The 23,040-nt window shown below is 41.2% G+C and overlaps 3 protein-coding genes across 3 annotated transcripts; all 3 read left to right on the forward strand.

Annotated features, from left to right (window-relative positions):
- Positions 1-1,905: 1,905 nt before the first annotated feature.
- Positions 1,906-12,961, forward strand: LOC124406501. Its single transcript, XM_046881935.1, has 19 exons — positions 1,906-2,446; positions 2,905-3,013; positions 3,709-3,871; positions 5,273-5,481; positions 5,872-6,123; positions 6,429-6,548; positions 7,766-7,831; positions 7,875-7,909; positions 8,017-8,123; positions 8,394-8,436; positions 8,707-8,835; positions 9,273-9,341; positions 9,393-9,526; positions 9,662-9,746; positions 10,198-10,294; positions 10,417-10,579; positions 10,785-10,990; positions 11,999-12,201; positions 12,555-12,961. Exons 1-19 carry the CDS (start codon positions 2,327-2,329, stop codon positions 12,732-12,734), a joined length of 2,490 nt encoding a protein of 829 aa, XP_046737891.1. The 5' UTR covers positions 1,906-2,326; the 3' UTR covers positions 12,735-12,961.
- A 621-nt stretch (positions 12,962-13,582) lies between these two features.
- On the forward strand, positions 13,583-21,771 carry LOC124406502. Its single transcript, XM_046881936.1, has 24 exons — positions 13,583-13,851; positions 14,269-14,359; positions 14,436-14,601; positions 14,837-15,042; positions 15,543-15,754; positions 15,830-15,887; positions 15,973-16,019; positions 16,388-16,504; positions 16,592-16,688; positions 16,767-16,940; positions 17,015-17,201; positions 17,703-17,942; positions 17,985-18,103; positions 18,194-18,393; positions 18,463-18,640; positions 19,150-19,178; positions 19,704-19,851; positions 19,979-20,073; positions 20,161-20,212; positions 20,306-20,474; positions 20,550-20,758; positions 20,852-21,045; positions 21,130-21,187; positions 21,279-21,771. The coding sequence occupies exons 1-24, from the start codon at positions 13,678-13,680 to the stop codon at positions 21,401-21,403; spliced, it is 3,345 nt and encodes a 1,114-aa protein (XP_046737892.1). The 5' UTR covers positions 13,583-13,677; the 3' UTR covers positions 21,404-21,771.
- On the forward strand, positions 16,907-18,944 carry LOC124407360 (phenoloxidase-activating factor 1-like). The gene is made up of 5 exons (XM_046883433.1): positions 16,907-17,201; positions 17,703-17,908; positions 18,194-18,393; positions 18,463-18,520; positions 18,796-18,944. Exons 1-5 carry the CDS (start codon positions 17,104-17,106, stop codon positions 18,918-18,920), a joined length of 687 nt encoding a protein of 228 aa, XP_046739389.1. The 5' UTR covers positions 16,907-17,103; the 3' UTR covers positions 18,921-18,944.
- Positions 21,772-23,040: the final 1,269 nt, after the last annotated feature.

The raw sequence follows: 23,040 nt of genomic DNA on the forward strand, positions 1-23,040 counted from the left end.
ATAATCAAGGAGCCTCAATCTTTCTGTGCGCTGAAAACCTGAAAATTGCGAAAGCGAATTAAGTACCAAACTCTTCTCCTCGTCACGCTGCATTCAAGTTCACCAGAGTTTTATTGCATTAATATACCCTGAGGTATTCCACTTATAATGAACTTTCTTCAGTTGAGTTGTTTCAATCTCATTACCACCGTCAATATCTCATGTACATGGATCCATTGCCTGTAAAATTGAACCTAAGCTTATTTTACAGGAAAAAATAACTACTGCATCGACAAGGATCCACGATGAAACCAAATGGAGTTTGATCGATACATTCGAGCAATGTTCGACTGTACCAGACAGAAGGTCAGGCTGAACTGTGATGGGAGTTCTCGATCATAATCCGTCTCCATACTCCGATACGATACACCGGTTCTCCTTTTGCCGTTGCAAGTATTTTACCATGTTACCGTTACTTCACCGATTTAATTGATTTTCGTGACAACGTATTTTTTCAGTTTATAAAACTACGGTAAAATGCTTCAATCGAGAATCGTCGTGAAAAGTTCAACATTTGACCTAAAAATATCGAAAGCTTAGACAGCAATATTTACCCGCTCGATGCAACAAGCGGCATACTATTGTGAGTTGGTGCAGCAAAATGGAATGAAAGTGTTGCACCGCGTTACCTTAGCTCATAAAACTTTGTCCTTGTAATTCACTTCTACTCGAAATTGGTAGGGGAGTAGCATTGTTTGTAACGGTCCGATGGTTTCACTAACCCACATTGGGCCGCTGAAAGCAAAACGCCACAGACGCGTCCTGACCCCGATTCCGTCCCAGCGCGCGCGCATCTCATTAAATAAACCATACTAATTTCTCCCCCCACATCATTCCATCCCTTCTCCCGCCTTCCCTCCCCCCGATGTGTCCCCGGCACCTTTGCATTACAACCGTAATTCTACACTCACCTCAAAATACTTTACATGACCAGGTGAATTTGAAAGAGAGCCATACTCGAGGTACAATCGCTTGCATCGGCTGTTCGTGTAGCTGCATATTATACACGAGCGTGCATGGATCCATTAATATAGGTTTCAAGAGACGGGTTTCTTTCCGAGAACCAGCCTTTCGCCAAAGAAAGTCGATCACCGAGGTTCAACTGGATAAGTCAGCAACAAGTGGCGCCTCAGTTAATTCGTAAAGTGTCTGAAAGATGGAGGAGCCGATTCATCCAACTAATGCGTGATCCTTTCTTATGGGGATGAAAATGGAAGCGCTATCCGAGATAAGACACGAAAGCAATTATAGTGTATCACGCGCCCGCACACAAGCAAACAGAAAGGAATTTCCAAAGAATCTTGTGAAGTGTACTACGCTAAGAATCACTGTGTAATTTTCATAAATATTTTCTCATTCACGGCTAAACCTCCGTCACTTACCGAGAAACGGAATTCTCGTCGTGCACTGCATGAATAACGCATAGCGTCCATACCTTTTCCGATCTTCCAGCGCTTATCAGTCGCCTTCGCACGTTTGACCTTGACCCTTATCCGACGGACAGATAGTAAACCTCTCCAATGTAATATTGGCTGAACTTTCGGTAAATTGGCAAATATATTTACCGACTCTATTCTATCCGCGGTTATAGCCGCAAATATACAAAGGTGAAATTGACTCATGGCATTACGAAGACGTTAACTGTTCAAATATTAAACCAACGCGTATGAGGTATTTCATCGAGACTTAAAAAAATAAACCAAGCATTTAGAGACAGTTTCAAAAGCACCGGCTCGTCGTAATCGGAACTAATGCATCGTATAAAGCCTCCTCTTTATACCGCAGCGGGAGTGTCAAAAATAGTGAGACGAAGTCGGAGGAGGCCGGATAGCCGGTGGGACATACCCAGTTGGAGAGAAAGAACTTTCTTTAACCGTGAGGAGCTGCGCCAGCGACGAGCAGCTGTCCTCGACGTAGTGCTGCTTCGGTCAGTTCCTCGTGTTTATGGAGTCGGTGAAAGCAGCGATCAGGTATCTTGACTTTGGTCTAGCGTGCGATCCGTTTTCCAGCTAAATCGCTGGGAATTTGCCGTGTAGCAACGACATTGAACAGTGCTGAGCTTTCGAATAAAGCATAACGTGGCGAATATACTAGGCAGAAAGGGAAACTGCAATTATAATGCAAGTTGTGCTGACTACATGGTTATATTCTCAGAACGTTGAGTGTGTTCAGTGCGCGTCAGTGGAGCAGCATCTCGACGGCTCATCTCGCCACGATTGAGCCGGATCCGGTGGCTTATCAATAATTACACTGGAGGAAGGAATAAGCTGAGGAATTTATTGGGAAAATGAGAACATCCGGGTGTGTATTTGGGACGCTACTGTTACACCTTGCCATCCTTACAAATGCCGCTGGATTATCGGTGGGATTTAATGAGATACCTCGGCAGCAATCAGCCAACTCTCAGGTAAGTCGAACCCCCAGTGTCTTGGCATACTCTCGCGCCAAAATTTTGTACCCAGTCTCTCTGGTCCCGCGCACTCTTGCTCAAACCAAGTATGTACGTAACTACATTACCAATTTCAACTCTCGTTACTTTCCGACCTTGACGCACACTGTGAAAGATGAGTACTTTCTCTTCCGATGGTCATTTCTCGGTACACCTTGTGATCGGTACGCGAACAATGAACATTCGCTTGTACCAGCTGTTTTCAATTACGCATTCGCCGGAGCCTATTCATTCAGTTTTTGGGTCACGCTCAGTTTATTTCAATGGCTGGCGAACTCGTGCTGGAGACGTAGGTGGTGTTAGGTACTTTCTCAAATGTTTCGATGGAATAGTCGGTAGCGAGATACCTTGATCATGTCTTCAGCCCCTTGTCTGTAAGTAAGTAACCTTCCATTGACAGATGCACTTTTCTTCAGAATACGAACGGTGACCGATCAGCGAGATTCCTGTTTGACGAAATATTTGGAATCGACGTGTCTGGACTCGGTGGTGACGATGAGGAAAGAGTCAGGAACTGCACATGCGGTAAGCGAATTTCAGAATTTTTGATTCGAACTTCCAGTATAGGTTCTCGTATTTTGTAAAATAGCCATTCTTTGGAGCCTGGATGAAGCGAATTAATAGCTCCTGTAATAACGGTGAAAATTTTTATCTGCTTCACAACGATATGAATTTTTTTTATGTTTCCTGCTTTATGACTTTATGATTTTTAAGTGAAGCGAAAGTCTTGAAATACGAATTATTCGTCTGGATGCATAAGTTTTTGGTGTAAGCCGAAATCCATGCAGTGAATCTGTTCTCGTAGCCACGATATAACAGTACGTGTTTTCGGAGAAAGTTTTTTACACATACACCTACACTTCAATTTGATACTATATAATCAACTGATAATCATTTTCTGATTTTTGCCTGTTTCGAACTACCGAGTGAGAACGACGTGAGGATCTGAATGTCAAAATTTCAATTTTTCTTGAGCAAAGTCGTATACTTACATATAATATACTTTATTCGCAAGTTATATGCAAATTCTGTAATATGCAGAGTTGTAGCCAGTCCCGTGGCCCTTAAAATTACGTTATTCATTGATTCATGATTCAACGATTCTCGTTCTCTTTAATTTGTGTTCCTTTCACTTACTGTGAATATTTACTCAATGTGCACTTTCTACTACGTTCTAGTACCTGAATAACAAACAAAGTGAGAATTACTGTCCTTTTCAGAATGTGGCATCTCTAATCAGGAGAATCGAATTGTGGGTGGCAGGCCTACCGGACCAAATAAATACCCGTGGGTCGTACGCATTGTCTACGATGAGCAATTCCATTGCGGGGCGAGCCTTCTGACGAATGACTACGTTCTTACTGCCGCCCATTGCGTCCGCAAGTAATATATCTCATGCATATAATCTACCCATCTAAATTGCCGCCGCCGGTTAAATTTTTAGTCTTAGAACACCGCGCCCACGCGTGCCCTAAAAATATCGAGTCTCTGAACCATTCCTCTCAACTCGATTCTTCAAAAAATTATCATACACGAAGTGATTCTACCAAAAGTAATTTCAGATATTTCCGAGCATATAAGGGTTTCAAAAATTTTGTCATACTGTTGTTACTTATTATTTTCTGGCAAAAATTCTAACCATAAACCGATTTCTCGATTATTTTTTGGGAGATAAATGCAACTTGTGTAACACATTCTTTCGCCATTTCGTCCAGAATTAAATATTCCAGATATCAAAGCACTTAAGATAACCCGAGAGATTCGCTTAACGTAAAGTCATTCACAACGCCGCCCACGTTTTAATTAAATCTTACCAAGCCAACGGAGGTAATTCTCGAGTTCATTGTCGAGGTGTCAGCGTCGACGAGTCGTGAATTATCGAGCTGGAGTAAGGGGTGTGCAAACTTAGTGCTTTATGGTCCTAGATATAGTCACAAAAACTCATCGGCCAAACGATTATGCACTTCTTGCCTCTGGGTTCCTGTGCAACGACGTTATCTAATATAATCGCCGTTCAGAGTTGCAACTTGTCGTAGCTGACTGTAATATTTTATCGAAATGACAAGAGGGTTCAGTCCACGTCGTAGACAGACTTGGACTCCTCTGTCTATGACAGAGAGTTTAATTAGGCCGCTGGTCTAACCACAATAAATTTTTAAAGCTTTCAGAGAATTTAAGGTTATCAAAATTATGCCACAAACTTTATTGCGCCACGATGATAGCTCGATTTCGATAGAAATGTTAGGTGTGGATTAGTTTGGATTAAAAACTATTCTCAGACAAGAAAATTCCGTGAAGCTGGCAATGAAAGTATCTCAACGATTCAGCCGAAGCTGGATCTAATTAAATCGTATAATCTAGCCCTTCCGTGTAAGGACACTATTTCCATAAACTGAGATCCATCCAGCTCAGATTTCACCATTTTTCACGGGGAGAAGAATTTATTGAGCGAGGTAAAAAATAACTGCGTAAAAAACCTTCAACTTCAAGGGGATACTTATTCGCAAGTAATAAAACCCTGCGTCGAAAAGATTGTACAAAGCTCTTCTTTTCTATCTTTCTACTACTTCTAAAAATTTGCTAAAGTGATCAGAATACCACGTGTTCGGAATGACTGGAACTATACCCGACCCTGAAATATATTTTTCCAAACGGTAATGACCGCGTGAAATTTATCATACATTTCAAACCGCGAACGAATTACAGCGTGGAATATTTTTTAACATTATGAAATTTGTTTGAAAAAATATCAAACTTCCATTAACCGTTGAACTGTTTTAACAGCTTGAAAAAATCGAAGATCCGGGTTGTACTAGGTGACTACGACCAGTACGTGACGACTGATGGAGTTGCGGTGATGCGAGCAGTCAGTGCAGTAATTCGCCACAGAAACTTTGACACGAATTCCTACAACCACGACGTAGCGCTGCTGAGATTGCGTCGTCCTGTAAAATTCACAAAGACTGTACGTCCCATATGCCTGCCTAATTTGGGTAAGTGATTTTATTGAGTGATCTGGCGCCCCATTCCAACTGGAGTATCGAAACCTAAAAGTGAAGAGTTCAGTATTGAGTATGTTACTTGCTAGCTTTGCGACCAAAGAAAAACTCGACGGAATGAATCACAAGTAGTATCTTTGCTCTTGAGTTTTCGATGGTCATTTGTTTCCACTCAGAGGTGATTCACTAGCTAAATTGATTGTGGTCCATAAAATCCTGCACGAACGAGTTTGCTGATGGCATGTACATAAAACACGTCGGGAATGCGTTCATGGTTTTATTCCGGCACAGTGTAGGTGCTCGATAATTCACCTGGCAATGAACATGGAATAGAGTTGAGCTCCAAATGCCATGCAGGAACGCTGAAATGATTTATTGAAACAGGTTCAGACCCCGCTGGAAAGCTGGGAACGGTAGTGGGATGGGGCAGAACATCGGAGGGCGGGACGCTCCCAGGTCAAGCGAACGAAGTCCAGGTTCCAATACTTAGCCTCAATCAATGTCGCCAGATGAAGTATAGGGCCACAAGAATCACTAACAATATGCTCTGCGCCGGGCGCGGGTCGCAGGATTCTTGCCAAGGAGATAGCGGAGGTCCCCTCCTGGTGCCAAATGGCGACAAGTACGAGATAGTCGGTGAGTCATTATTCAGTACTGATCTCAAATTATGTCATAAACTCGTTACCAAAGCTCCATCATCATGTGGAAGTGCGAAGGCGTCTGGGCATCGACTCACGATTAGTGAGCCTAGAGGCATCATTAATTCGAGTTACCTCAGGGCGTACTCGTTGATCCGATCATGAAAGTGCATGATCACTAGCTGTTTGACAGTCAAACGCCTGCGGCGTCTGGTAGACGATCAATGTCATGAATTTCGTGGATCATTGTACGCGTAACTATCCACTCGCGATGTTGACTTGATCTGCGTTATTACTTTTTAGGAATTGTTTCCTGGGGCGTGGGATGCGGCCGGCCAGGTTACCCCGGCGTTTACACAAGGGTGGCGCGATATCTGAACTGGATTGAAAGCAATATGAAGGGCAGATGCATCTGTGGGCCGTGAAGAGGAATCAGAAAATAGGAAGGAGGAACTATTTCGGTGCATCGAATCGTCTTTCATAAGCCGAAATAAAGACTTGCGTGAACTTGACTTACGCCAGAAGTAGCTAATGGAGCCGGAAGCAAACTTATGGCTCGTGTCAGAGACATCTCACTCCACTGTTAGCTACTATAATGTGATATTTTTTTTGCGTCGGTCTATACGCACGAAAAAACTCGCCTCGAATTAATAATGACGCCATTAACGAGGCAACAGTGCAGAACTCATGGTACAAGTAATCAATATAATACACGATCTTCCCTTTAACGAGCATAATAAAGTGTAAATAAGTTGCTGGAAGCCTTCTACTTTACTAAGGTGGTATTATGACTAATATATAATATGTATAGAAGTAATTCGTAGTGGCATTGCTTCGTCTGCAAGTAGTTAGATTGCCCAGCTGTAGATTTCATTACACTTTTACAACTTTTCCTTATAAATAAAACGTGCCACTTTATTTTCGGAAAACATCATTGGAAATACAAACGATTAGGTGATTTCATTAATACGATTCAGCCATATGGCCCATACATTGAGTAATTTATTTCACTTCACATACCGATCACCTCACATCACCGTGATTTCCGATTTCAATTTATTTCTTTCTTCTTTTGTATCATTTTTAGTAGAAGATATGCAATCGAATTGTAGTAACAAAACGAATTTGATCTACTTGTAAATCTGAATCCTTAGTTTGATTTTAACGAGAAGTGAATCACTGTGGTCGCAGAATTTTTTTGCCCGCCATGTAAACGTAAAGATCGCATTAAAATGAAAACATCCGGATATGTAATTGGGATTCAATTGTAAATATGTACTTTCAATAATTAATGTAAGCTTTTCGTTCATAAATAGTGTATATGTGATAAAGAATACAAGCCAGTACACAGGCGATTCGAATTTATTAGAAGATCCATTACAAGTTTTTGTATCTTTATCAAAAAACTTCTTGTTCTTGCAAACAAGGACATTTTGAACTATTTTGGAATGATGCAGTTTTATTCTGAGTTTCATATTAGATATAAAATATCATTTACAATGTCAACTTCTTCTCAATAAATTACAAGGCGCGAACTACGTATGGTTATTTGTGAATATAAATCACGTGTCGAAAAAGTCTGATGACTAGTTCGAGGTGCTAAAACTACAGAAGTCTCTATGTAACATCATTTCTTCTAGTCTCGTGCTGGAACCTTCATTTCAAACATACCAAATGGAAGAAAACTAAAAACGTATATGCAATAGGTATGTAACGTGTATTCTGCACAACTAAGTTTCATTTACGTAGACCATAAAAATATCACGCGAATAAAAATGGCGAAGGTTATACAGACAAGGCCTTCTGCATAGCTTAAAAATACTCCAATCAATTTGTGTCCGTAACGAATGTGCGAGTACAAGTTCGGTAATGTCATGTAATATCGCTTCAGCAACAAAATGCACAGTTCATTGAAATCCAGACTTCCATTGCACTCCGTAAAATGCAAAATTTTCACCTCACCCAACGCACTGGCCTTTTCAAGTACATAATGGCCAGGTACTGAAAATATCCCTCCACCCAACGGCATTCCTTATACCGTTCACGCCATTATCCACGAAATACGTCGTATGATACGTACCTTATACCTGCGCCTCTGAAAACGGGGATTTCAGGAAAGGTAGGTGGATACCTGGCCGGGACTCAGTGTATACATGTATATATGTATGCAAGTTATGCGCATAATATATGATGTGTACGCGAAACAATGACGCTATACTTGTACAATAACGGTTCACTGTCAAACTACGAAGACAACGTGTTTCTTAGGCCACTCCCCGTTTTCGTTCAAGGGGACAAAAGTGCATGCACTGTACACCTCAACACGAATATCCACATCGACACGCTCTGAAAGCGAAGTCTCGACCTGCATGATATATGTAAAGTGACTGCAACTTGACCGTGCACAATGAACATAAACATTAGCGCAAGTGTCCATGGGAATGATCTATGTAGGACAGTGTTAGATTTTTCGTTTCCATGAAGTAAATTAACGACTTCACTAATTGTTTCGCTCCATCGCAAGAATCACATAATCGCATTGCTTCGTCTCAAATTTGAAAAATAAAATTATCAAAAATAGGTTTATCAATTCAATGAGATTCGAATATACGAATCTAAATCCAAGTATGTTTCCAATCACACTACAATAAACATGATTGCTGTCATGGGATTTAATGAATACCCCCATAACAGCGAAAACTCCGAATCTGTGGAATAGAACAAACTAATGTTCACATTCGAGTCGCTAAATGAGTCTGACGTTGACATTTGAAAACGATTTTATGGAATTGTTGTAAAATCAATCTAAAAATCAACTTCAGTATTGAAACATTGTCAGTGATCGGGTAAACAATTGTGTGTGAATCGTTATACACCGTGAAACCTGAAGCAGTCCCAGCTAAATTGGTGTGATTTTGAGTTTATTGAACTTTTTTTTTCATTTAGACTCGGTGTTATTTATTCGGACTTTGAAGCAACTTGACGAATTCGAAACGAGCGAATCCCATACAACATAAGTGGCTTTCAATTCGCGGAATTCACAGGGTTTGATGTTCTCATAAGTGATTTGCACGGGGGATTTAACGTGTCACTAAAAATAAGTAAGTAAAAATTTCGGAAAAATTTCACGCCCCTCCGCTGCAATAGGTGATTTGGAGGACGAATATGAACGAAGAATCTTGGCTCGTGCAGCTCGCGGTCAGTGACAGCGATCGGGTTTGCCCGTGATCGTGATCGTGAACGTGAACGTGAACGGTGGACGAACAGCCATTTCTCGAAGACGCGGACACTCGAACGGTCGAGCGTCAAGTCCCTGTCCTCTTTTCTTCTGGAATATTAAACACGACTAGGACGTCGTCAGTCTGGGCAAAGCGCTACTACGGTGAACTACCTGGTGCCCTGTGAGCCAATATGGTTTTGTTGTAACCCTGAAAAGTGTCCGTGAAATATTTGGCAAAGTGTGTGCGATATCCAGAACGACTCGGCCTTCGCATTAAAAATCGTAAAGAAATTTGCATTTTAGAAGAGAACCGTTAAACACTTAGAATGAGTAACGTGCTGACATTATATTACTTGGCTGTAGTGACGGTGGTATTATTGGCCAACGTTCATCAAACGCAAGTAAGTTAGAACGATGATAATTACTTGCAGTACCTCAGAGCTCTATCTTATAAGCGATTCGAGTTTGACGCTAGAGTGATTACCAACGAGGGAACAGGTTTTGCGCATATTTACCTACCTCGCGAAGACCCTCGTGATCTCTGGAAGGGTAGTCGTTTCCAAGTGATCACAGCACTTACAATTAGTATAGGTGCGCGCTATTTCAAAGGAGGAACTCCAGGCCTGTGATAACATACTGTTATTTCACCTCGTTAGCTGCCTATTCTCCTTCGTAATTCGTAATTCAGTATCCAGCACGTATCCGGTAATTTGTTATTCCTATTTCACATCACGTGCGCGGATTATAAGTTACCGATCTACACGGACGTATGTGAGAACTTGGAATACGATTTAAATGAATGATTGCCGTAGAACGTACGTTGCGTGACAGTTGTTTGCTTGCAAATTACAGGAAAAGCAGATAGCGTTTAACCAGGGCAAAAACTTCTTCGGATTTTTCGGCAACAAGCCACCAGAGTCTGAGGATGCTCCCGAAAAATGCCACTGCAGTAAGTTGATCAGGACGTCTTTTGCATACCCAAAATCCGAATTTATAAACACGCCGATTGCCGAACCAGTCAAGAAAATTATTGTCGTGCAAAAATGATGCTGAAAAATTTTTACGTTCCAGCTTGCGGTTTGCGAAACGAAGAGGGTCGCATCGTGGGAGGCCAGACTACGAAAAATAACGAGTTTCCATGGGTCGCCAGACTTTCGTACCTTAGCAAATTCTACTGTGGAGGCACCCTTATCAATGACCGCTACGTACTGACGGCTGCCCACTGCGTCAAAGGGTTAGAACTTTGATATTTTATTGCGGTCTGAAATCATTCCGTCGAACCGATTGATTATCAAAACGGAGAGGAGCTCCACAATCGTCTGACAGTCATAGCGATGACAGTGGCAAACGGGATGCTGATTCGAGGGTGTTCGTCGCATTGCCACACCGCCGGAGGGAGTTTACCAAATACATATTTCAGTTTCATTTTTCATTTTCAGATTCATGTGGTTCATGATCAAAGTAACTCTCGGGGAACACGACAGATGTGACGAAGGAAATAAACCGGAAACGAAGTTTGTATTGAGAGCCGTGTCTGGCGAATTCAGTTTCCTGAATTTCGATAACGACATTTGCTTACTACGGCTCAACGAAAGAGTACCGTTCTCGAACACGATACGACCCATTTGTCTGCCCACTGTCAAAGGTAACGGAATGAAAAAAGTTTCTTGAAACGTCATTATTACATTGATTTGGTGACACTGCTAATGATATTATTCGAAAACAAACTAATCTCTACAGTAGTTGATTTGACTCACGTGCTACGCTTCGCAAAGGAATGTCATTCAGTAATAATGATACCCTAAAGGTTTTTGTACGCCTCGGTGCCACCTTGTGATAAGCTTTTTTCGAATGAATTCTTGTTCGTGAACGCATCCAGCTACCTACATTTCGACATTACGCATTAAGTCGCGTAGGCGATACAAAGAAATAAAATGATACGCACCTATACCACCTTGATAAACAGGTTTCAATCTCTTACACACCTATATTTATCAGGTTGATACCGGGCGAAAAAATTCCAAATGTAATTATCACCACTCAGATCTGGTTTGGCTGCTTCTCTGGCATATTGCTATGACCGCTGATTCGACGATTTATGACATCGTATAATTTTATTTTTTACTTCATATCAATGCTACGTTATATTTTTTTTTTTTTTTTTGAAATTACAAATTCGACAAAGATAGTCGTGCAAATCATTTTAGCAGCAAAATAAAATTTCGAGCTTTTGCGCATATAGCTATAGGTAATTCCTCATTTTAATTCGCAACGTTCGTTTTGCGAACACTGCAGCGACCTACTTACTGTATCACTTGCATTATTGCATTGACTGCAGCAGGTGTTCACAAGTGTAGTGATAGTTCACAAAAATACGGGTATGTACCTTATTTTGCGCAACAATATGTCAACATACGGAAATCATCGACACGCGTGATTTGATATGGGGTTACAAGTATTACGCGTGAAGAAATTCTGAAATAAGTTGCGATTAGACTACGCGCGCAAATGTGTTAATCTCTTGTACAATTTTATGATCTCTCGTCGAGTTCAATTATTTCCGCTAACATTTTACGAACGTGAAAGTGAACTGGTTATTGATGTGTACTCTGTCTTGTTTAACAAATCTAATATACGGGTACTCTTGTGTCAGACAAAGATTACGTGAACACGAAGGCGATTGCTGCTGGATGGGGTACCCTGCAGGAAGATGGAAAGCCGTCGTGCTTACTACAGGAAGTCGAAGTTCCAGTGATGAGTTTGACGGACTGTCGCAACACGAGCTACAATCCTCGGATGATATCCGACAACATGCTTTGCGCCGGTTACCGCAAAGGCCAGAGGGACTCTTGCCAGGTAAGGGAGTACATGTGTTAAAACATTCTCCCTCCCCATTCTTCATTACGATTTTCCGTACAAAAATCGTCCCAGACTCTGTGACAATGTCTCATCCGACTCAAGAACCAGAGGGTAAAACAATCCTGAGAATCTCGTGATCGTGGCGTCCGATAGAGTCAACATGTGACGCTGCAATTTTTACAAAACTGGTTTAGGACTCATTTCACTGGAATTTCAATTTTTCAATCGCATCATAAAGTACAAGCTGAGACACCGACAGCTCAGGCTTTGGGACCGTAACGAATCAGGATCTGCATGTTAAACATAAAACTGCAGTCGATGGATAAGCGTTTTTTTTCGATTTATTTCAGGGAGACAGCGGTGGTCCGTTGGTGGCTGAACGTGAGGACAAGAGATACGAGCAGATCGGCGTCGTCTCCTGGGGAAATGGGTGCGCGCGTCCCGGTTATCCCGGCGTTTATACCCGTATCACGCGTTATCTAGACTGGATACTTGAAAACACAAAAGACGGCTGTTTTTGCGAAGACTGAGGACCGCGTGACGTCACAACCGTGTGCCAAGAATTTTTTCATTAGTGGTTTGTCGTTCATATCGATCACTGACAACCGAATTTTTTAGTTTCGCTCCAAAACGCTTACATCTATATTCTAGTAATTTTTTGTAGACATATTTTTCAATAATTTTAGTTTCTTTTTTCATAATCATTTAATACGTACCGTCGGAATACAGACGGTATCCACAAGAATTTGTATATACATTATATACGTCCATTAATGTCGCGGCTACACAAACTTGTTTAGCAACTATTTTTATAGGATATGTTATATTTTTCAATTTTTCGTCCGTGTATTTGGTATTATTAAAATTCGATCGATCAGTTGGTATATCGCGCAGGATATTTTTTAATAAACTTCCAAACCATTATCGATTATACATTATCCTTATCTATATTTGTTATATAGTTGCATAATGACCAAACATGCCTTACGGGATCATAGAACCCTGAGAGGTTCCTACTTTCGATGTTCTTTTGTGAAATCAGACTTATCGTTAATAAATGACCATTGATTATCGATACAAAACCTAGCCATTAACATTTGAAAACCGATGAAGTCAACAATTCCATCTTTGAGTCACATATGCAGCATGGAATCAGTCAAGCAACGTAAATACGCCTGTATTGACTAACCGAGCTAAACAACTCCTGGGCTCAGATCGCAATTTAATTGCGATTCTTCACACCGACGCGCCATCCCATGAATTAATATTTAACCAAGCTAGGACAGGCCTTTTAACATCAGCGGATGTTTGAGTCGACAAACAGCATATCAAGAGATAACAACATGGTCGAAACCCAGCCGAATAACGGGACCGGTTTTCCATAGGTCAGCGACTGAGTTAGAGGCTCTGTTGAACCTTCGGGTGAGATACAAAGTAGTCACTTTGCACACGGAGATATGGAAGGGGGCATAAATGCGGGTTGTTAATACCGCTATTTCTAGATACCGGGTACAGGCCATTCTGCAGTTGTGTCTCGATTCGACAGGCGTAATCATGAACTTCCAGAAATACGTCAAGTTCCTATTCTGCATCTTCGTCGTTCTGTTGGCAGTTACCGCCGCACAACCTAACGGCCCCAGGATCGAAGTAAGTGATGCGAAGGTTTGCAAAAATTGTTTACGGAATCGAAGAGAGAAAACAATGTATTCCTTGTATTCAATTTTCATCTGGGAGGCGTCTCCACGAACTGGTTCCACAGATTTCGTCAAGTGTTGATCGAAGCAGCTAATTGTGAGTGACGATCAACATCTCCGGACGCACAAGGTCACATGTATTAATTGATTATTAAGGACGTTCACCTGATCGTGGAAGCCTAACAAACACTTTGAACTTTACAGGACAAGCGTCGTGTCGAAAAAGTTAGGAAATTGCAGTAGAATTTTGCAGATCCTGCAAATGGTTGCTGAAGCCGCAGTTATACCATGTGGATAATGAATTTTATGGAGATTAATTTTGTTTGCGTGCTTCTTCGCACGTTTGATTAACGACTTTTGATTTCCGTAGAATTCGGAAGATGTCGATGTCGAGAAAGTTCGAGAGACTCGAGGAGTCCTGGATTTCCTGTTAGGAGGTTTCAAGTCTTGCGGCGGATGTCGTGGGTATTTCAATAATACTCTAATTCAAATCAATTCCCAGTTTATTTTTTATTCAAAATTACGAATATACTGTAGAATGCGGACGACCGAATCGTGGTGGGGCAAGAATTTTGGGCGGCGAGTATACCGAAACCCACGAGTTTCCATGGCTGGCCAATGTCCACGTAAAATCAAAACTAGTTGTTAGCGGGGTCTTGATCAACGATCGATATGTCATTACCGCCGCCAGCCAGCTCATTGCGTAAGCCAATAAACATTCCTTGTCAACAGTTATCCAATTACAGTTCAGTTAGCCACTAGTATTACTTTGCGGTTGAACAGAATTCCGGGTATTCCGATTCCTAGATGAAATACAGAGATGAGTAATTGCCTGTACAAAGTAGGTGCCATCGACCCGCGGTTAGCGAGTCGTAAATCATACGCTCAATGATTATTCACAACTTTTTCACCGATTTTTAACTACCCGAAATATGCAGAGCCACAGCACCAGAGATCAAAGTGTCTTTGGGTGAATACGACCGTTGCCACTTGGACATATCATCGAGCAATGTAAGCGTGGAAACGGTGATACCATTCCCGGAATTCAACCCCGAGTCTCGAGGCCACGATTTGGCTCTACTTCGCCTTAGTCAACCGACAAAGTTTGAAAGGAGGATTTCACCGGTCTGCATGCCTAATCCAGGTACTTTGCTCGAGATAAGTTTGCCGCTGATTCATTCTTCTGACCCGTGGACCCGCGGGATTCATGGTTGTTCCGATACCGCATAATGTCTCTTTATGGATTCACGACAATTTACCAATCAACGGAATCTCTGAAAGAGTTATGTGCTGCTCACATAATATAACGCATTTGGTTCGAGGTATAAAGCATATCTAGGCGAAAAATTCTCCAAAATGACAAACGATTTTTGACTTATAATAAAATAATATCGAGAAGGTAATTCTGCCTGGAAACTAATTCTTTTGTGTTTGTTTGAATATAAAATCGTTAAAAATCGGAGTCGATCTAATGATCTAATGATTCTTCTCGCTTTCTTAGATTTCGCAACGCCACACTCTGTTCTAATACACGTAAAACTGTCCTGCGGGACCCTGCAGTGCAGCGTCCACATTTATATTCATCGACCGGCCCTAACGCTCACCCAGAATGCTGATAACCCGAATTTGTTTTCGATTCCACAGGGTCCACTTATTTAGGGCAGGTAGGAACTCTCTCCGGCTGGATCGAAGGCAAGACTGTGGATGCTTCCGAGTCGAGAACATGTCGACCCCGAAAGCTGGGTCTTCCGATTCTGGGATACAATGAGTGCATCAAGTCTGGAGTCAGTCTAGCAAGTTTCCACGATGATTCCGGGTGCATTGGAGTGATCGGCGGAAACTCTCTCGTGTGCGAAGTAAGTCCCTCATTAAAAAATCGTTGACACAATTAAAAGCTGGGAAAACAAGCGATCCGATTATCTTTTTCCCAGAACGACGTTGGCTCATCCGTTCTCTATAGATCATACTTCGGCGTCTACGATCTTGTCGGTAAGTTTTGTTGGTTACCGAAGTTGATCAGTTCCCCGAAGAAAAGAGAACTGCTCGTGATTGTTATAAATAATTTTCAATCCAGGCATTATCTCGGACGTGAATAAATGCAACGACCAACCAGCGGGTGCTGTATTCACCCGAATTGGGCCACATCTTGACTGGATTTTGCAGCAGACCAAAGACGCTTGTTACTGCACAAAATAATCATTGAAACTACGTTTCACAGTCATTTTCAATGACCATAGCACTTCTTATTGTTTTCATTTACAATATTTGTTCAAGCACCTTAAATTATATATGTTGTACGACTTTTACCGTGTCCAGATTTCAATGGATCAAATATTGATAAATGGGTGGTACTGATATATTTTTATGTATTGGTTGAAACTCGCAAACGTGAATAATCATTTAGTTAATTCCGCAATTTTTTTTTTTTTTTGTTTATGTCACTATTGTTATATCCATTTTATTCACAATTTAACAATCACATTATTCAGATAAAGAAGTGTAACGGGCAGTGGGAAGACAAACTACCAAGCGGGGTTCATAAATTGAGGATAACACGTGATAAAATCCCTGTCCGTAGTTGCGGGAGTAACGAAAGCGTCGATATTGTCACTTTCCCATTTTTTCGGTAACATAAAATACCGACGGTTTTGACATGAGCCACGTGTAGAAAGTCTTCATAAATATTTTACAAGCAAGAAAGGTCCCAGGTTGATCAAATATGCGGGTTGTTTTACTATTCGGTGAAAGTAATGAAACAATTGTTCATTAAACCGGCGATTCAGTGTGCGGGTTAGATAACTCATCATACTAGAAACTACCGCACCAGCAGTCGCTTGTAAGTTTGATTTGATACCTGCATACACTCAGAGGTCCCATTTATGAAAAAACGTTTTATAACAATGATACTTGTGAGTCTTTTCGCGACGCTGTCACTCCAGCTACTCTGCCTTGTACAGGGTTTGAATTCGGCTTCAAAATATGTTCATCGAACATCGAGGCAGTTAGATAATTCCTACGGAAGTCCAAGCTACAAGCACTGCGGTAAGATTAGTTTGAGAACGGAAGGACTCGGGTTTCGTGCTATTGATATGCAAATTTGTTACACTCTCGCACAGAATGCGGGAGATCAAATTCCTACAGAGAGCAGGGGGGCTATACAAGAGTGGTTGGCGGCGTCAAGGCATCGCCGAACGAATTTCCCTGGATGGCGATGGTCGTCGCTAATGGTTCCAATCTTGTCTGCGGCGGATCCCTGATAAACGATCGCTACGTCCTTACGGCAGCACATTGTTTGGCGTTGGGGTAAGAAATCATTTTGTTATCTCAAATCTTATATACCTGAATTAGCGGATCATGTTACTTCCGGTAATTAGGCGGAGGTTCCGTTATTTCCCGACGCCGGCTACGTGTCATATTTCATAAAAATCTATCACCAATAATTTCTATATCCTCTTGGATACTAAGACGCTGCAGATATCCTGTCAATTCTAATGTATAGCACAGAAATCCAGAGAAGTGATAAATCCTGAAATTGCTTTTGAAAATTAATTCCGATCTTTTAGTCTTTTGTTCTGCAGTCTGGACAACGGCATCTTTAATCAAAGACTCGTTACTCCCGTTCTCATCAACTTTCATCACCTCAAAAACAGCACTCACTTTAAACTTTTATCACTAATTCTCAACTGATTGAATTTCAGTCCTTGGAGTTCATGCAGGGCTGTTGAAAATTTTATTACGACCGTAATTGCATTTCTTGTAATACCGTAAGTGAATTTGTAACTAACTGATGCCGTAATGCCAAAGTTTTAGTCAAGCGGAGACAAAGGTGGTGCTTGGTGAGCATGATCGATGTACGGCTGACTCTCGCACGGTGATACTTTCCGTTGAAAAGTTTTATCCGCATCCACAATTCCAGAAGAACACGAACCATGCTGACGCAATGCTCATTCGGCTGAACATGAGAGTCACATTCAACGAGTTCATCAGGCCAATTTGTTTGCCGAAAATGAGTACGTCGATAAAGGGCTCGGCCTCATACAACCCGTGAGCTTTTCACCTAAAGTTCAGTTCTGCCAGGGGCATTAGATTGGAACAAAAATTGTTATTTGGTACTTTGTCTTTATCGCTGCTCCGATCAGAGCCGGAAGTTTATAACTTCAAATTTGGAGTAGAAAATCGTTCAGGCATCAGCAATTCAAATTGTCGTTTTTGCATCATTCTGAGAGAGTAACAGAGACGGCTGCAGCGGGGGAAGACAAACGTTTGTAAAATTTAATACATGGATTTAATTACAGTACTGCAACGAAGCACGGCATCACGGTTTGCTGGAAAGACGGCCTTAACGTTGGGCTGGGGCCGCGCTGACCATGGTGTAACAGTTTGCTCCCTGCGGGTCGTAGCTTTGGAAATTTATGAGACACAATCCTGTCCTACCAAAATACCGACGCTACTCTGCGCCGGATCTCACTCAGCTGCGGGTCGCGACGCTTGCCAGGTGAATTTTGCTTAGACGTGAATGAAACAGCTGGCAAATTTGCTTTAATGTCTTAAATTTCGGTTTCAGGGCGACAGCGGTGGTCCACTGCAGGTCCGGAATGATGATCGTAAATTTGAATTAATCGGTGAGTTACATAGCGGAAGTAGATATATACTGAGAAATTCCGTTCTCATAAAAATACAAATTCCGTACTCAAATATTCATACAGAGATTCAAAGCCAAGTCTTAAACAACCTGAAAAAGAGTGCATATTTTCATAAACTTATTGATGTAATTATTCCTGCAAGTTTCGGTGCACTGTTTCTTTATCGACAGATCATTGATCTTGGTCAAAACAGGTAGCTGCGTTAACGAAAGAAAAAAATAAGAATTGCGCTAGATCATAAAAGTACCTTTCAGGAATCGTATCAAATGGCATTGAATGCGGCAACCAGGATTTCCCTGGATTTTACACAGAAGTTCCCCGACATCTTCCATGGATCCTTAAAGTTACGTCCCAAGATTCGATGTACTGTTGGCGCTGATCAAAAATTGACCTTTAGTGAATAAAATTTCAGGAATTTGAAAATTTCATGACATATTGGTGTGTGCAGGATTACAAATAAAATTTTCGCGCTTATGTGTATATGTGGCATGCGTGTCCATCTATCTGGAAACCTTAAATAAAGATTATAACATGCTGTTAAATTCAATTACTGATCTAAAGTGTGAACAGCATTAAACTTGCTCAATTATTTTTTATTATCTGGACAGTACTCAACAACCATTTACTTATACTTCAGGTAAGTATCAGCCATGCAAATCATTAGGTAACAATTATTGAGTTATTGGTGATTATAAATAAAGTCTGAATCCTCCAACAGTAAAATAATTGCAAGTTCGTCTAGTTACATAAAAATCAGTATACTGACTATAAGATGTTTTTAATAATTCACGTTCAAGTCCTCGATTAAACAGCTCTGATCGTGCTATCATAAAAAGTAATTATCAACGCTGACCGTTATCAACGCAACTACGCTACAGTAAATGGAGGCTCCGCACCAAATGAAATCATGAAAAATACATTCAACGGTTTGGTGAATGCATGTAATTAAGCAGGATACTCACAGCATTAATTCTGCAATTTTTCGAATCGTCATCCCAGCAAAGCAAGGTTAATTGAAAAGCCACAATGAACGACGACAATGTGCTTTTATTTCGATAGATTGAAACCTGCATTCGACTCCAGCCAAAATCACCGGCGCCAACATTTTAAGCTAATCACTAAATTCGCCAAGTGACAATGGCACAAGATTCACTCGATCCAGAGAGATTACAACGGCGCGATATTCAAACTGCTATCAGTCACGAAACACGTTGCCTTGGTAATAATTGCTGTAAGGAGAAATGGGATGAGAAGATGCAGAGAGGGGATGGAGTTCGGTAGACGTAAGGTGGGGCAAGGAAAACGGGGAGGTATCAATGCAATTTGCGATACATGTAAACCGAGTCGCTTTGCGGGGGTTTGCCAAGTAATCCGCATATCACTCGGGATATAGATCGAAGTATGTGGCTACCGAGCTCAGTAGTTTCTGTAGGTGAGAGGGAGTCATCACCTTGGTGCAGTTTATTCGCCACATTAGCACCATGAAATGGAGGGCAGGGTTGTTCGCGATATGGTCTTTGTTGATACATCAGGTTAATTGAAATTCTTCTTGGAAGTAACATCGTGAAATAATGACTGCGTCACCTAATTGGCATGATAAAATTACGTCGTCTTTCCAGGTGGTCGAGTGCCGGAGTAGCTTTCAACCTAAAGTCATTAATCCGGAATGTGGTAAATTCATGTCATACCTATGCTGCGTATCACTACGAAGCAAGCTAGAATCAACGATATGATTCAACTCCTTATGTTTGTTGCTTATACCAGAGTGCGGAGTTTCCGGTGAAGGAATCGCCAACCGTATCGTGGGTGGAGAAATGTCTGTGCCACACACTCTCCCTTGGGTCGCAGCGATCTTCAACCAAGGTTTATTGCACTGCGGCGGAACCCTTATAAACGACCGATACGTCCTTACTGCTGGACACTGCGTGAAATGGTATATTTTCATAAATTACTGTGCAGCTACGTCGGCTTCGTGGCTCTAAACTAACGATATCGTTGTCTCCCACAGGACAAAACACAACGATCTAACCGTAGGGCTTGGAATGCACGACATCGAGAATCGAAAGGAAGGCATCGTGTTGCGCATAAAAAATGTGATTCTTCACAATAAGTTTCGGAGCGATTTCTTACACGACACGAATGACATCGCCCTGCTTGAACTCGAGCACCCCGTCCAGTACAGTGAAAACGTCCAACCAGTTTGTCTTCCCTACAAAGGTGCGACGAATGGACCAGTAAATTTTTTTCTCTAGGTCAACGATAACCAAACACCAATACTTATCTTCGCCGATTATTACACCCTTGTGACAGGATTGGACTACACCGATCACAAGGTCAGGGTCACCGGATGGGGCAGAGTCAACACTACTACTGGTGCTTCCAGGTTCCTCCGTCAAGCTGAGCTGAAAATCATGCCTTGGCCGGACTGTCGTAATACGTCAATCGGCAACCATCTGAGCAGGTCTATGATCTGTGCGTACAATGATGATACGGACGCCTGTCAGGTACGTCTCTTATTAGCCCGTGACTTGTGTTGCTGTCCTTTCCAACAATTTATCAGCTGAACGTACGTTTGTTTAAAACGATAGGGCGACAGTGGTGGCCCTCTGCTCTTCAAGAGAGAGGACGACAAGTATGAATCTATTGGTAAGACACCACATAGCCACTTGTTATGTATTGATTCCAACTGCGTGTTGCAATCAGTTAATTCAAAACCTGTAAATCTGCATTTTCGCAGGGGTTGTGTCTTGGGGAATAGGATGTGCCCAACGTGGCATACCGGGTATTTACGCCAAGACTACTGACTACATGGATTGGATAATGGCCAGTACCTCAAACGCCATATATTGCACCGACAATTAACTAGGTAGAAGTCTGACGACTGATGCGACAAGTAAAAGTGTGAAATAGTACCTATTGTTGTTGTGATTGTTAATAGTGCGAAGAAAATAAAGTTAGGCCAATATCAAGTGTTTTATTAAACGGTGCGACGTGGCGGTGACGAGACGCTCTTGAGTTTCTTTGAAATGGCTGCAAAGAAAAGTGCAGTCAGAGAAAAGTGATTGGAACTAAAATTCTAACAAGGAATGTGAAATAATATGTATGCATGGACAAAATTCCGTCTTGACGATGACAATAATAAAGATATTAGAATAGCACGGAAGAAACAAAGATGGTCTGAGCCTTGTGCTTGATTTTTACACGGCCTAAGGTACAAACGCTGAGCAAAGTTCGAAATCGTCTCTTTATGGTCACCTGACGTCGTTAACACGATCGCTACGGTCTATATTTTCAATCTCATTTTATGACCAGTTTTATTAATTTTGCTTCACCTTGATGACTTCTCAGACGACTCTTATACCAGTAGTTGCTGATTAAAAATATAATACCAAATACACATAGCTATATGAAAGACTGTATAGTAAATCAATTAAAAATTATGATCAGTGTTGATTATTGAAGCCACGGTAGCGCAAAAATCACCTATCAAGACGAAGGTCGCATGCGTGCTTTCGGCTACCACTTAATAAAAGCTCAAGCAACGATATTTTGGTCGATTGGAACGATTAATTTCAATTTTTTCCGGTTCTCATGTCTGACTATATGAAAATAACGGCAAGGAAAATTTTTTAATCCAAGTTGCTCCAAGGATTAATGATCAAAGTTGCACGATTTAAGTTCACAATCAATGATGAAAATTATTAAAGACTCTAACCTTATTACAGATACATCACTGCAAGCAAATTTCGATCTATAGCTTTACGCAGCCGAATCTCTAAATATGAATCATGTGAAATTCCGTGACTGTTCATTGATAAGAGAAAATTTCTACTGCTTTGTATTCAGAGAGGAAATAAACCGCCGGATATTGTCGTGATAATTGTCCAGTTCTGTGAATTATCGCCCGTGAATAAAATTATCAATTAGTCAGTCCGAACCAGCGCTTATTGAGTAAATATTCCACAATTGTTGCGAAGTCGTTCTTATAGATTGAAAGAATACAATTGATCGGAAAATGGAAATGAAATTTATAAAATGGAATGTGACAATCCCAGCATGAGAAAATTACGGTAAATGTGATAAATAAAACAACGAAATAATATCTAAAACCTAAATTATTATCAACGTTGATGGTAATCTATCATTAGAAAGTAAGCCAACGTGGAAATCAAGTTTTCAAGACCGAAAGAGATCTTTTTCCTATTCAATGTAGGAAATTTATCTTCATTTTGAACAAGACGATCATTGATAATTAGATGAAATATAATTGTGAATCATATTTCTATTTAATCCTACGATGTATAATTCTAACTGGTCCCAAACTCAAATATCAGATGGAGTTAACCATGTATCGGAAAAACAAGCTCAATCTGCAATTGCCCTTAATGAGAATCGCTCACTGAACAACGTCCATACTTTATCTGATTGAATTCCAATCGAACAAACACCGAGACGTCGACTAAAGAATATCGAGACGACATTAAAATTGGTTGACCGCG

Source organism: Diprion similis, chromosome 6 (genome assembly GCF_021155765.1).
Source record: "Diprion similis isolate iyDipSimi1 chromosome 6, iyDipSimi1.1, whole genome shotgun sequence".
Lineage (NCBI taxonomy): Eukaryota > Metazoa > Arthropoda > Insecta > Hymenoptera > Diprionidae > Diprion > Diprion similis.